This window comes from Oncorhynchus kisutch, unplaced genomic scaffold (assembly GCF_002021735.2).
Source record: "Oncorhynchus kisutch isolate 150728-3 unplaced genomic scaffold, Okis_V2 Okis01b-Okis20b_hom, whole genome shotgun sequence".
In the NCBI taxonomy this organism is placed as follows: domain Eukaryota; kingdom Metazoa; phylum Chordata; class Actinopteri; order Salmoniformes; family Salmonidae; genus Oncorhynchus; species Oncorhynchus kisutch.
In genome coordinates this window covers 684,901-697,282 of record NW_022261978.1, presented here as the reverse complement: position 1 = coordinate 697,282, position 12,382 = coordinate 684,901, and the positions used below count along the sequence as shown (strand labels likewise).

Below are 12,382 nucleotides of genomic sequence, written 5' to 3'. Positions count from 1 at the left end.
TGGAACTCTTTTTTCTAAAAGTGTACAGGTCAGGACAGAGGTCATGATGTAGTCTAACATCCTCCCCCTCTCTCCCTCCCTCCCCTCCTCCCCCAGTAGATGCCCAGCCAGCCCAGCAGGCGGTGTGTAAGGTCAGGACAGAGGTCATGGAGGTCACCAGAGCCATGCTTGACCGACGCAACGCCAACTTCCTGTTGTGGCCGCCGTGTGTGGAGGTGCAGCGCTGCTCTGGCTGCTGTAACACCCGAATGCTACAGTGCGTCCCCACGGTTACTCAGACACGATATCTACAGGTATATATATACCCCGATACTATTTACAACCATAGGAGAACCCTTTGAAGAACTACTGGAACCAAAAAGGGTTCTCCTATGGGGACAGCTGAAGAACTTCCTTTTTTCTAAAAGTGTACACACATAACTGGCTACTGCAGTGTGTCCCGACACTTACACAGTATACACTATCTACAGGTTCATATAGACCTATATACACTATCTACAGGTTCATATAGACCTATATACACTATCTACAGGTTCATATAGACCTATATACACTATCTACAGGTTCATATAGACCTATATACACTATCTACAGGTTCATATACATCTATATACACTATCTACAGGTTCATATACACCTATATACACTATCTACAGGTTCATATAGAACTATATACACTATCTACAGGTTCATATAGACCTGTATACACTATCTACAGGTTCATATAGACCTATATACACTATCTACAGGTTCATATAGACCTATATACACTATCTACAGGTTCATATAGACCTATATACACTATCTACAGGTTCATATAGACCTATATACATTATCTACAGGTTCATATAGACCTATATACACTATCTACAGGTTCATATACACCTATATACACTATCTACAGGTTCATATAGACCTATATACACTATCTACAGGTTCATATAGACCTATATACACTATCTACAGGTTCATATACACCTATATACACTATCTACAGGTTCATATAGACCTATATACACTATCTACAGGTTCATATAGACCTATATACACTATCTACAGGTTCATATAGACCTATATACACTATCTACAGGTTCATATAGATCTATATACACTATCTACAGGTTCATATAGACCTATATACACTATCTACAGGTTCATATAGACCTATATACACTATCTACAGGTTCATATAGACCTATATACACTATCTACAGGTTCATATACATCTATATACACTATCTACAGGTTCATATAGACCTATATACACTATCTACAGGTTCATATACACATTTATACACTATCTACAGATTCATATAGACCTATATACACTATCTACAGGTTCATATAGACCTATATACACTATCTACAGGTTCATATACACCTATATACACTATCTACAGTTTCATATACACATTTATACACTATCTACAGATTCATATACACCTGTATACACTATCTACAGGTACATATACATATATATACACTATCTACAGGTTCATATACACCTATATACACTATCTACAGGTACATATACATATATATACACTATCTACAGGTTCATATACACCTATATACACTATCTACATATACACCTGTATACATGGATATACCTATAAATATTATACACACCTATTCTAAGCTACACTGACATATATAGGCCTACATATAAACATTCATGGATATGTCCAGTAGGCATATCACCAGATTTACAAACACCATCCTCCCCCCAGGTAACAAGGATCCAGTACATCGATAAGAGACCCCACTACGACAAGGCGGTGATCTCAGTGGAAGACCACACCTCCTGCCGCTGCCAGACACACCCCTCGGCCACAGCTGCAGCCAGGTCCACCTCTCTCCCCCCTCCTCCCCCCCGACTCACACCCAAACCCCCCTCCCTCTCCAAGGAAGACCTCCATCGCCATGACAATATGAAGGCCAATCAGAGGTTCCATGTGGATGACAGGGGGCAGCTGGAGAGACAGTGGCAGGACAAGTACAGCCTGTCACACACACAGCCACGGACACACACACAGACACACCCAATAGCAGGGGCAGGGACGCAGGTAGGGACACACACACAGCCACACACACACACACAGACACACCCAATAGCAGGGTCAGGGACGCAGGTAGGGACACACACACAGCCACACACACACACACAGACACACCCAATGGCAGGGTCAGGGACGCAGGTAGGGACACACACAGACACACACACACAGATGGGTCCCTCTCATGAGCTCCCTATAGGGCATGGCAGTGGGTATGAGGGGGGGAGAGGGGAGGAGAGAGGGTCACAAACACCTCACCGCACACACACTGACACACAGCCCAACACAGGAGAGAGGCAACACATTGACAACACAGAGAGAACACAGGAGATAGGAAGACAGCAACAACTACAACAGTACTACCAACAACAACAATATCTACAACAACAGCGACAATATCAACAACAACAACAACAGCAACATCAACAACATCAACAACAACAGTACCAACCATACAGCCAAGAGCCAGAGCTCAGGACTCAATACAAACACAACGCTCCCCAATCCGACAGCAGCGGACCACCTGACACAAAACAACCGGCCAATCACAAACCAGAACTGGTCCACAGCAACACAGAACCGACCGATGATAATGACTCAAGCACAGAGGTGGCCAATAGAGACGCTCTAAAGGATACAGAGGTCACCAGACAGGCAGCGACAGAAGTGACCAATCACAGAAAGGAGGACGATAAAGAGCGACACAGCCAGACAGAGCTGTCCAATCAGGAACAAAGACACTCAGAGTCGACCAATCAGGGTGACTCTGTCACAGAGGAGGAGAGCAGGAAGAAACTTCTAGAACTCTTACAGAGAGAACTGGGCCAGAAACAACAGCATCATCCTCCTCATCCTCATCTTCCTCATCAAGACCATCATCATCCTCACCATCGTCAGTCTCGAACACAAACCACCACCACACAAAGACCAGGTACTGGGAATTTGGAAATTTGTTTTTGTGTGTGTGTGTCAATGTGTGTGTGCACGAATGCTTGTGTTTGCACGTGTGGGTGTGTGTATGCTGTGGGTCAGTAACTATGTATGCCTGTGAGAGTTGACGTTAGGGGAAGAGGGTGTTAGAGGAAGTAGGCCTGTTTTCTTTTGTGGTCCTGACTGTCGTAGACCACATGTATGATTATATGAGCATATGTGTCCTGTCATTCTTTCCCTCCCCCTGCAACATGGGACCTGAACTGCCACTTCCTGTTAAAACAGGTTCCTAGCGGTCACAAACGTGATGGGAGTTACAGACATTGTTACCTCCGCCTCAGAGGTGATTACATTCAACTGTTCTTGACTATTTTATGTTATCTAACACAATGCATCTCTCTCTCTCTTCCTTTCTTCTATCTCTCTCCCTCTTCCACCTCTCTCTCCCCTCTCTCTCTCTTGTCCAGTGCCCCCCACGTTGTCCTCCAGCAGGGCCCCAGGGTGGTCCCCCAGCACCCCGTCCCCTCCCCCCAAGCCCCCGCAGGGCCCGTTCAGACCGGCACTTCCCCGCGGACGCAGGAGGAGGAAACACCGGAGCCGCATCAGCAAGGCTGCCCTCCGAACCATGATCATGTAGAGAGAGATGGTAAGGGAGGAGGGAGGAGGGAGGAGGGGTGGAAAAGGGGGAGGCAGACCAGCAGATGGAAAGGTTAGAAAGACAGAGGGAGGCAGCGGGAGAGAAGGAGGGAGAGAAAGGAAGATAAATTGAGGGTGTAGATATTAAAATGTCAGACATAGTATGGAGGGGGGAGGGAATGAAAAGCTTGAGAATGAGAGACTATCTAACTCCTCTACCTCTCTTCTACAGGCAACTGGGTCGACTGTGTTTGCCGGGCCCACCCAGGGTCGTGTTCATTAGGCACCAAACGGAAGAAAACGGACTGAAACAGGGACAACATGGAATAAACCCTCATTTCTTGTTTTATAAAACGTTTTGTGCCCTAATGAATACTGAGGGATACTGCCTGGCAATGGAACCTCAGGATGGACACTGGAGACTGGCCAGCACTTCTGGACTCTACTGCTGGTTATGGAACCTCAAGATGGACACTGGAGACTGGGCAGCACTTCTGGACTCTACTGCTGGTTATGGAACCTCAAGATGGACACTGGAGACTGGGCAGCACTTCTGGACTCTACTGCTGGTTATGGAACCTCAAGATGGACACTGGAGACTGGGCAGTACTTCTGATCTCTACTGCTGGCTATGCTAACAGACATTACTGCAGGCTGTGTCAATCTTTGCACCCCAGAATGTAGCATGTAGCATCTTTCTATAAAAAATCTGCTAGCTTTATTTAAACCGCGATATCAAGACAATGGACAATCTCAGACAGAGACTCCTTAGAAAGGAGGTAGTTCTGGATGTTTAACACTGGAAGGAGAGTGATGTAACCTTTGAAAAAGGAGCCAAGCAAACTACATCTCCCATCAGCCATAGGCTTGTATAATTCTAGCCCCGCCTACTTTGAACACTGGCTACTGATTGGACAGTTAAGGAGGGTGTTCGGCGGATATTATTAGATTGCTTGCTGCAACAGCCATTGATTGGTTGATTTAGATGCCATGGAACACGCCCCTCTCTACAGCTTGACTATGATTGGTTGCTAAGAATAGAACTGAAATCTTATTGGCCCAAAATGGTGCTTGAGGCCATCTATTTCTAAGAGACAATGCAAAGCTTGGATGTGGATATTTCACTGGAATGTACTGGGTTGACAACGGAAACTGTTCTCAGATAAACAATGTTATCCTACTGGTGTAACTGGGATAACTGTCCTGGGAATATGACTGGTGTAACTGGGATAACTGTCCTGGGAATATGACTGGTGTCACTGGGGATAACTGTCCTGGGAATATGACTGGTGTAACTGGGATAACTGTCCTGGGAATATGACTGGTGTAACTGGGGATAACTGTCCTGGGAATATGACTGGTGTCACTGGGGATAACTGTCCTGGGAATATGACTGGTGTAACTGGGGATAACTATCCTGGGAATATGACTGGTGTCACTGGGGATAACTGTCTTGGGAATATGACTGGTGTAACTGGGATAACTGTCCTGGGAATATGACTGGTGTAACTGGGGATAACTGTCCTGGGAATATGACTGGTGGAACTCAGATAACTGTCCTGGGAATATGACTGGTGTAACTGGGGATAACTGTCCTGGGAATATGACTGGTGGAACTGGGATAACTGTCCTGGGAATATGACTGGTGTAACTGGGGATAACTGTCCTGGGAATATGACTGGTGGAACTGGGATAACTGTCCTGGGAATATGACTGGTGGAACTGGGGATAACTGTCCTGGGAATATGACTGGTGTAACTGGGATAACTGTCCTGGGAATATGACTGGTGTAACTGGGATAACTGTCCTGGGAATATGACTGGTGTAACTGGGATAACTGTCCTGGGAATATGACTGGTGTAACTGGGGATAACTGTCCTGGGAATATGACTGGTGTAACTGGGATAACTGTCCTGGGAATATGACTGGTGTAACTGGGATAACTGTCCTGGGAATATGACTGGTGTCACTGGGGATAACTGTCCAGGGAATATGACTGGTGTAACTGGGGATAACTGTCCTGGGAATATGACTGGTGTAACTGGGGATAACTGTCCTGGGAATATGACTGGTGTAACTGGGGATAACTGTCCTGGGAATATGACTGGTGGAACTGGGGATAACTGTCCTGGGAATATGACTGGTGGAACTGGGATAACTGTCCTGGGAATATGACTGGTGTAACTGGGGATAACTGTCCTGGGAATATGACTGGTGGAACTGGGATAACTGTCCTGGGAATATGACTGGTGTAACTGGGGATAACTGTCCTGGGAATATGACTGGTGGAACTGGGATAACTGTCCTGGGAATATGACTGGTGTAACTGGGGATAACTGTCCTGGGAATATGACTGGTGTAACTGGGATAACTGTCCTGGGAATATGACTGGTGTAACTGGGATAACTGTCCTGGGAATATGACTGGTGTAACTGGGATAACTGTCCTGGGAATATGACTGGTGTAACTGGGATAACTGTCCAGGGAATATGACTGGTGTAACTGGGGATAACTGTCCTGGGAATATGACTGGTGTAACTGGGGATAACTGTCCTGGGAATATGACTGTGTAACTGGGATAACTGTCCTGGGAATATGACTGGTGTAACTGGGATAACTGTCCTGGGAATATGACTGGTGTAACTGGGGATAACATGAGTAAAGGGGGATAGAACATATGGATAGTGAAGCACTGAAAGGAGAAGCTCGGTGTAGGGGGAATGCGCCCTTAGACACGGATCTTGGGTCAGTTTAGCATTTTCCTTGCTAATGGTTAATGTTAGATTTGGTGGAGGGGAAGCTGATCTTAGATCTGGAGCGAGAAGCTCAGGACATCACACACACACACACACAGAGACATGTCATTTCTACTACTACAGTATCTTTCGATGTTCTGTCTACATCTGGATCTAACCAATCCAAACACTGGAGTAGTTACACACTGGAGCGCAGATAGAACTAGAAAACATAGAGGGAGAAGTAGAGGGAGCGTATAGAGAGCATTTAAATAGAACCGTTCTAGTTGTCCTATATCTATTACAGAGAAAAGCAGGTATAGAACTGGAAAACCTAGATTGAAGGACAGCATTTTTGCACTGGGAGAGCAGAGAAAGGAACATATGCCAAAAGTCGCCATAGTCACCATAGCAGGAGGCCATAGACTACTCAGATGACAGACACTCAACACTCAACATCCAACACCGACTCTATACCTTAGATGTTTCAACCTTTTCAACATAGCCTGGAATGTGTGGCGGAAATATTTCAAGGGAATTGTTGCTCAGTAGGTCTTCAACGTCGCCTGGGGAGTTGTGTGTTTCAGCTGTAGGGAAGTCTGTTGTCTTTGTCTTGCCAAACACGGAAGCAACAATGTAGCGTTGTTGACTGACTCAACAGTCAAACACCCAGGTTACAATAAGGAACTGGAGATTTTACTGTATATCAGGAGAATTGAACTCTGACCCTATGAGGTCCAGAGCCTGCTGCTTTTCTGTTCTCCCTGGTAATGAATTGCAGCCACCTTAGGTATAAGTCAGTCCCTGGTTAGTGGGGAACAATGAGAAAAAGCAGGGGGACTGGCTTTGAGGGTCCGGATTTGAATTTGAGGGCTGTAGGTCATTCATTGTGCCATAGTGGTTATGTCTCTCTCTTCCCCATCCTGAGACTAGAGCAGGGCTGTCAGCATCAGTTCCCTGGAAGGCTGTAGGTCATTCATTGTGCCATAGTGGTTATGTCTCTCTCTTCCCCATCCTGAGACTAGAGCAGGGCTGTCAGCATCAGTTCCATGGAAGGCTGTAGGTCATTCATTATGCCATAGTGGTTATGTCTCTCTCTTCCCCATCCTGAGACTAGAGCAGGGCTGTCAGCATCAGTTCAATGGAAGGCTGTAGGTCATTCATTATGCCATAGTGGTTATGTCTCTCTCTTCCCCATCCTGAGACTAGAGCAGGGCTGTCAGCATCAGTTCAATGGAAGGCTGTAGGTCATTCATTATGCCATAGTGGTTACTTCTCTCTCTTCCCCATCCTGAGACTAGAGCAGGGCTGTCAGCATCAGTTCCGTGGAAGGCTGTAGGTCATTCATTATGCCATAGTGGTTATGTCTCTCTCTTCCCCATCCTGAGACTAGAGCAGGGCTGTCAGCATCAGTTCAATGGAAGGCTGTAGGTCATTCATTATGCCATAGTGGTTATGTCTCTCTCTTCCCCATCCTGAGACTAGAGCAGGGCTGTCAGCATCAGTTCAATGGAAGGCTGTAGGTCATTCATTATGCCATAGTGGTTATGTCCCTCTCTCTTCCCCATCCTGAGACTAGAGCAGGGCTGTCAGCATCAGTTCAATGGAAGGCTGTAGGTCTTCTGGTTTTTCTCATGTTTCCTTTCATTTGTGTCCATTTAAGATCTAGACAACCAGCTAAAGGGAATTTCCTTACTGGTGACCTTAATTAATCATTCAAGTAGAAGGGAGAACTGAAAACACGCAGCCACTCGGCCCTCCAGGAATTGAGTTTGTCACCCCTGGACTACCCCAGGTATCAGGCTAGAAATAAGACTAGCTTAGGCAGTATGTCTCAATCCTGGTCCTAGCACTCTAGAACCAGGATGGAGAACCACTGAGCTAAGGGAGTGGGGACAGCCATCACCGAGGGAGGAATAGAATCTGGAATGGGATGCTTTGAAAAACAATGTCAACCTTTTTGGAATGGCTCTGAGAGATAAATGTTATCCAACTGTATGTACTGTACATGATTTAAACATGGTGTTTTTTTTATTTCTTAACTTATTTCAGATGGAGGATGTGTCATTCTCTGGTTCCTAAGTGTAATTATTGTTGCTGATGATAATTATTGTTGTTGTATATTGTTATTGTTAATGAATGCTATTTTTAATATAAACATAAAGGCCAGAATTATATTAATATAATGAACGTGTGTATCACCTTTCCTTATTTGACTTTGACAGACACACACTCAAGCACATACACTCATACCTAATGAAATGATGTAACGCACGCAGTGTGTGTGTGTGTGTGTGTGTGTATATATATATACAGTATATGTGTGTGTGTGCGTGTGTGCACATGCGTGTGTGCATGTGTGTGTGTGTTAGTGTATGTGTATGTGTGTGTGTGTGTGTTTTTTTATTTTTATTTTTTTTATTTCACCTTTATTTAACCAGGTAGGCTAGTTGAGAACAAGTTCTCATTTGCAACTGCGACCTGGCCAAGATAAAGCATAGCAGTGTGAGCATACAACAAAGAGTTACACATGGAGTAAACAATTAACAAGTCAATAACACAGTAGAAAACGAAGGGGGGGTCTATATACAATGTGTGCAAAAGGCATGAGGAGGTAGGCAAATAATTACAATTTTGCAGATTAACACTGGAGTGATAAAAGATCAGATGGTCATGTACAGGTAGAGATATTGGTGTGCAGAAGAGCAGAAAAGTAAATAAATAGAAACAGTACGGGGATGAGGTAGGTGAAAAGGGTGGGCTATTTACCAATAGACTATGTACAGCTGCAGCGATCGGTTAGCTGCTCAGATAGCTGATGTTTGAAGTTGGTGAGGGAGATAAAAGTCTCCAACTTCAGCGATTTTTGCAATTCGTTCCAGTCACAGGCAGCAGAGTACTGGAACGAAAGGCGGCCAAATGAGGTGTTGGCTTTAGGGATGATCAGTGAGATACACCTGCTGGAGCGCGTGCTACGGATGGGTGTTGCCATCGTGACCAGTGAGCTGAGATAAGGCGGAGCTTTACCTAGCATAGACTTGTAGATGACCTGGAGCCAGTGGGTCTGGCGACGAATATGTAGCGAGGGCCAGCCGACTAGAGCATACAAGTCGCAGTGGTGGGTGGTATAAGGTGCTTTAGTGACAAAACGGATGGCACTGTGATAGACTGCATCCAGTTTGCTGAGTAGAGTGTTGGAAGCCATTTTGTAGATGACATCGCCGAAGTCGAGGATCGGTAGGATAGTCAGTTTTACTAGGGTAAGCTTGGCGGCTTGAGTGAAGGAGGCTTTGTTGCGGAATAGAAAGCCGACTCTTGATTTGATTTTCGATTGGAGATGTTTGATATGAGTCTGGAAGGAGAGTTTGCAGTCTAGCCAGACACCTAGGTACTTATAGACGTCCACATATTCTAGGTCGGAACCATCCAGGGTGGTGATGCTAGTCGGGCATGCAGGTGCAGGCAGCGACCGGTTGAAAAGCATGCATTTGGTTTTACTAGCGTTTAAGAGCAGTTGGAGGCCACGGAAGGAGTGTTGTATGGCATTGAAGCTTGTTTGGAGGTTAGATAGCACAGTGTCCAAAGACGGGCCGAAAGTATATAGAATGGTGTCGTCTGCGTAGAGGTGGATCAGGGAATCGCCCGCAGCAAGAGCAACATCATTGATATACACAGAGAAAAGAGTCGGCCCGAGAATTGAACCCTGTGGCACCCCCATAGAGACTGCCAGAGGACCGGACAGCATGCCCTCCGATTTGACACAACTGAACTCTGTCTGCAAAGTAATTGGTGAACCAGGCAAGGCAGTCATCCGAAAAACCGAGGCTACTGAGTCTGCCGATAAGAATATGGTGATTGACAGAGTCGAAAGCCTTGGCGAGGTCGATGAAGACGGCTGCACAGTACTGTCTTTTATCGATGGCGGTTATGATGTCGTTTAGTACCTTGAGTGTGGCTGAGGTGCACCCATGACCGGCTCGGAAACCAGATTGCACAGCGGAGAAGGTACGGTGGGATTCGAGATGGTCAGTGACCTGTTTGTTGACTTGGCTTTCGAAGACCTTAGATAGGCAGGGCAGGATGGATATAGGTCTGTAACAGTTTGGGTCCAGGGTGTCTCCCCCTTTGAAGAGGGGGATGACTGCGGCAGCTTTCCAATCCTTGGGGATCTCAGACGAGATGAAAGAGAGGTTGAACAGGCTGGTAATAGGGGTTGCGACAATGGTGGCAGATAGTTTCAGAAATAGAGGGTCCAGATTGTCAAGCCCAGCTGATTTGTACGGGTCCAGGTTTTGCAGCTCTTTCAGAACATCTGCTATCTGGATTTGGGTAAAGGAGAACCTGGAGAGGCTTGGGCGAGGAGCTGCGGGGGGGGGCGGAGCTGTTGGCCGAGGTTGAAGTAGCCAGGCGGAAGGCATGGCCAGCCGTTGAGAAATGCTTATTGAAGTTTTCGATAATCATGGATTTATCAGTGGTGACCGTGTTACCTAGCCTCAGTGCAGTGGGCAGCTGGGAGGAGGTGCTCTTGTTCTCCATAGACTTGACAGTGTCCCAGAACTTTTTGGAGTTGGAGCTACAGGATGCAAACTTCTGCCTGAAGAAGCTGGCCTTAGCTTTCCTGACTGACTGCGTGTATTGGTTCCGGACTTCCCTGAACAGTTGCATATCACGGGGACTATTCGATGCTATTGCAGTCCGCCACAGGATGTTTTTGTGCTGGTCGAGGGCAGTCAGGTCTGGGGTGAACCAAGGGCTGTATCTGTTCTTAGTTCTGCATTTTTTGAACGGAGCATGCTTATCTAAAATGGTGAGGAAGTTACTTTTAAAGAATGACCAGGCATCCTCAACTGACGGGATGAGGTCAATGTCCTTCCAGGATACCCGGGCCAGGTCGATTAGAAAGGCCTGCTCACAGAAGTGTTTTAGGGAGCGTTTGACAGTGATGAGGGGTGGTCGTTTGACTGCGGCTCCGTAGCGGATACAGGCAATGAGGCAGTGATCGCTGAGATCCTGGTTGAAGACAGCGGAGGTGTATTTGGAGGGCCAGTTGGTCAGGATGACGTCTATGAGGGTGCCCTTGTTTACAGAGTTAGGGTTGTACCTGGTGGGTTCCTTGATGATTTGTGTGAGATTGAGGGCATCTAGCTTAGATTGTAGGACTGGCGGGGTGTTAAGCATATCCCAGTTTAGGTCACCTAACAGAACAAACTCTGAAGCTAGATGGGGGGCGATCAATTCACAAATGGTGTCCAGGGCACAGCTGGGAGCTGAGGGGGGTCGGTAGCAGGCGGCAACCGTGAGAGACTTATTTCTGGAGAGAGTAATTTTCAAAATTAGTAGTTCGAACTGTTTGGGTATGGACCTGGAAAGTATGACATTACTTTGCAGGCCATCTCTGCAGTAAACTGCAACTCCTCCCCCTTTGGCAGTTCTATCTTGACGGAAGATGTTATAGTTGGGTATGGAAATCTCTGAATTTTTGGTGGCCTTCCTGAGCCAGGATTCAGACACAGCAAGGACATCAGGGTTAGCAGAGTGTGCTAAAGCAGTGAGTAAGACAAACTTAGGGAGGAGGCTTCTGATGTTGACATGCATGAAACCAAGGCTTTTTCGAACACAGAAGTCAACAAATGAGGGTGCCTGGGGACATGCAGGGCCTGGGTTTACCTCCACATCACCCGCGGAACAGAGAAGGAGTAGTATGAGGGTGCGGCTAAAGGCTATCAAAACTGGTCGCCTAGAGCGTTGGGGACAGAGAATAAGAGGAGCAGGTTTCTGGGCATGGTAGAATATATTCAGGGCATAATGCGCAGACAGGGGTATGGTGGGGTGCGGGTACAGCGGAGGTAAGCCCAGGCACTGGGTGATGATGAGAGAGGTTGTATCTCTGGACATGCTGGTAGTAATGGGTGAGGTCACCGCATGTGTGGGAGGTGGGACAAAGGAGTTATCAGGGGTATGAAGAGTGGAACTAGGGGCTCCATTGTGAACTAAAACAATGATAACTAACCTGAACAACAGTAT

General features: G+C 46.4%; 1 protein-coding gene across 3 annotated transcripts in view; it reads left to right on the top strand.

The window, feature by feature from the left end:
• Nucleotides 1–8,533, top strand: part of LOC109884700 (putative uncharacterized protein DDB_G0291608) — a 29,096-nt gene extending 20,563 nt beyond the window's left edge. The window contains exons 4-8 of one of the 3 annotated variants that reach the window (XR_004206527.1): nucleotides 97–293; nucleotides 1,731–2,988; nucleotides 3,455–3,633; nucleotides 3,856–7,237; nucleotides 7,330–8,533. Coding sequence is in view for 2 of the 3 variants with exons in the window: in XM_031811276.1 (XP_031667136.1) it covers nucleotides 97–293; nucleotides 1,731–2,988; nucleotides 3,455–3,624 (1,625 nt within the window). In the remaining variant the exon portion in view is untranslated. Of the gene's footprint in view, nucleotides 1–96; nucleotides 294–1,730; nucleotides 2,989–3,454; nucleotides 3,634–3,855 lie in introns of all 3 variants that reach the window. The other 2 variants (XM_031811277.1, XM_031811276.1) reach the window with 2 other exon arrangements.
• Nucleotides 8,534–12,382: the final 3,849 nt, after the last annotated feature.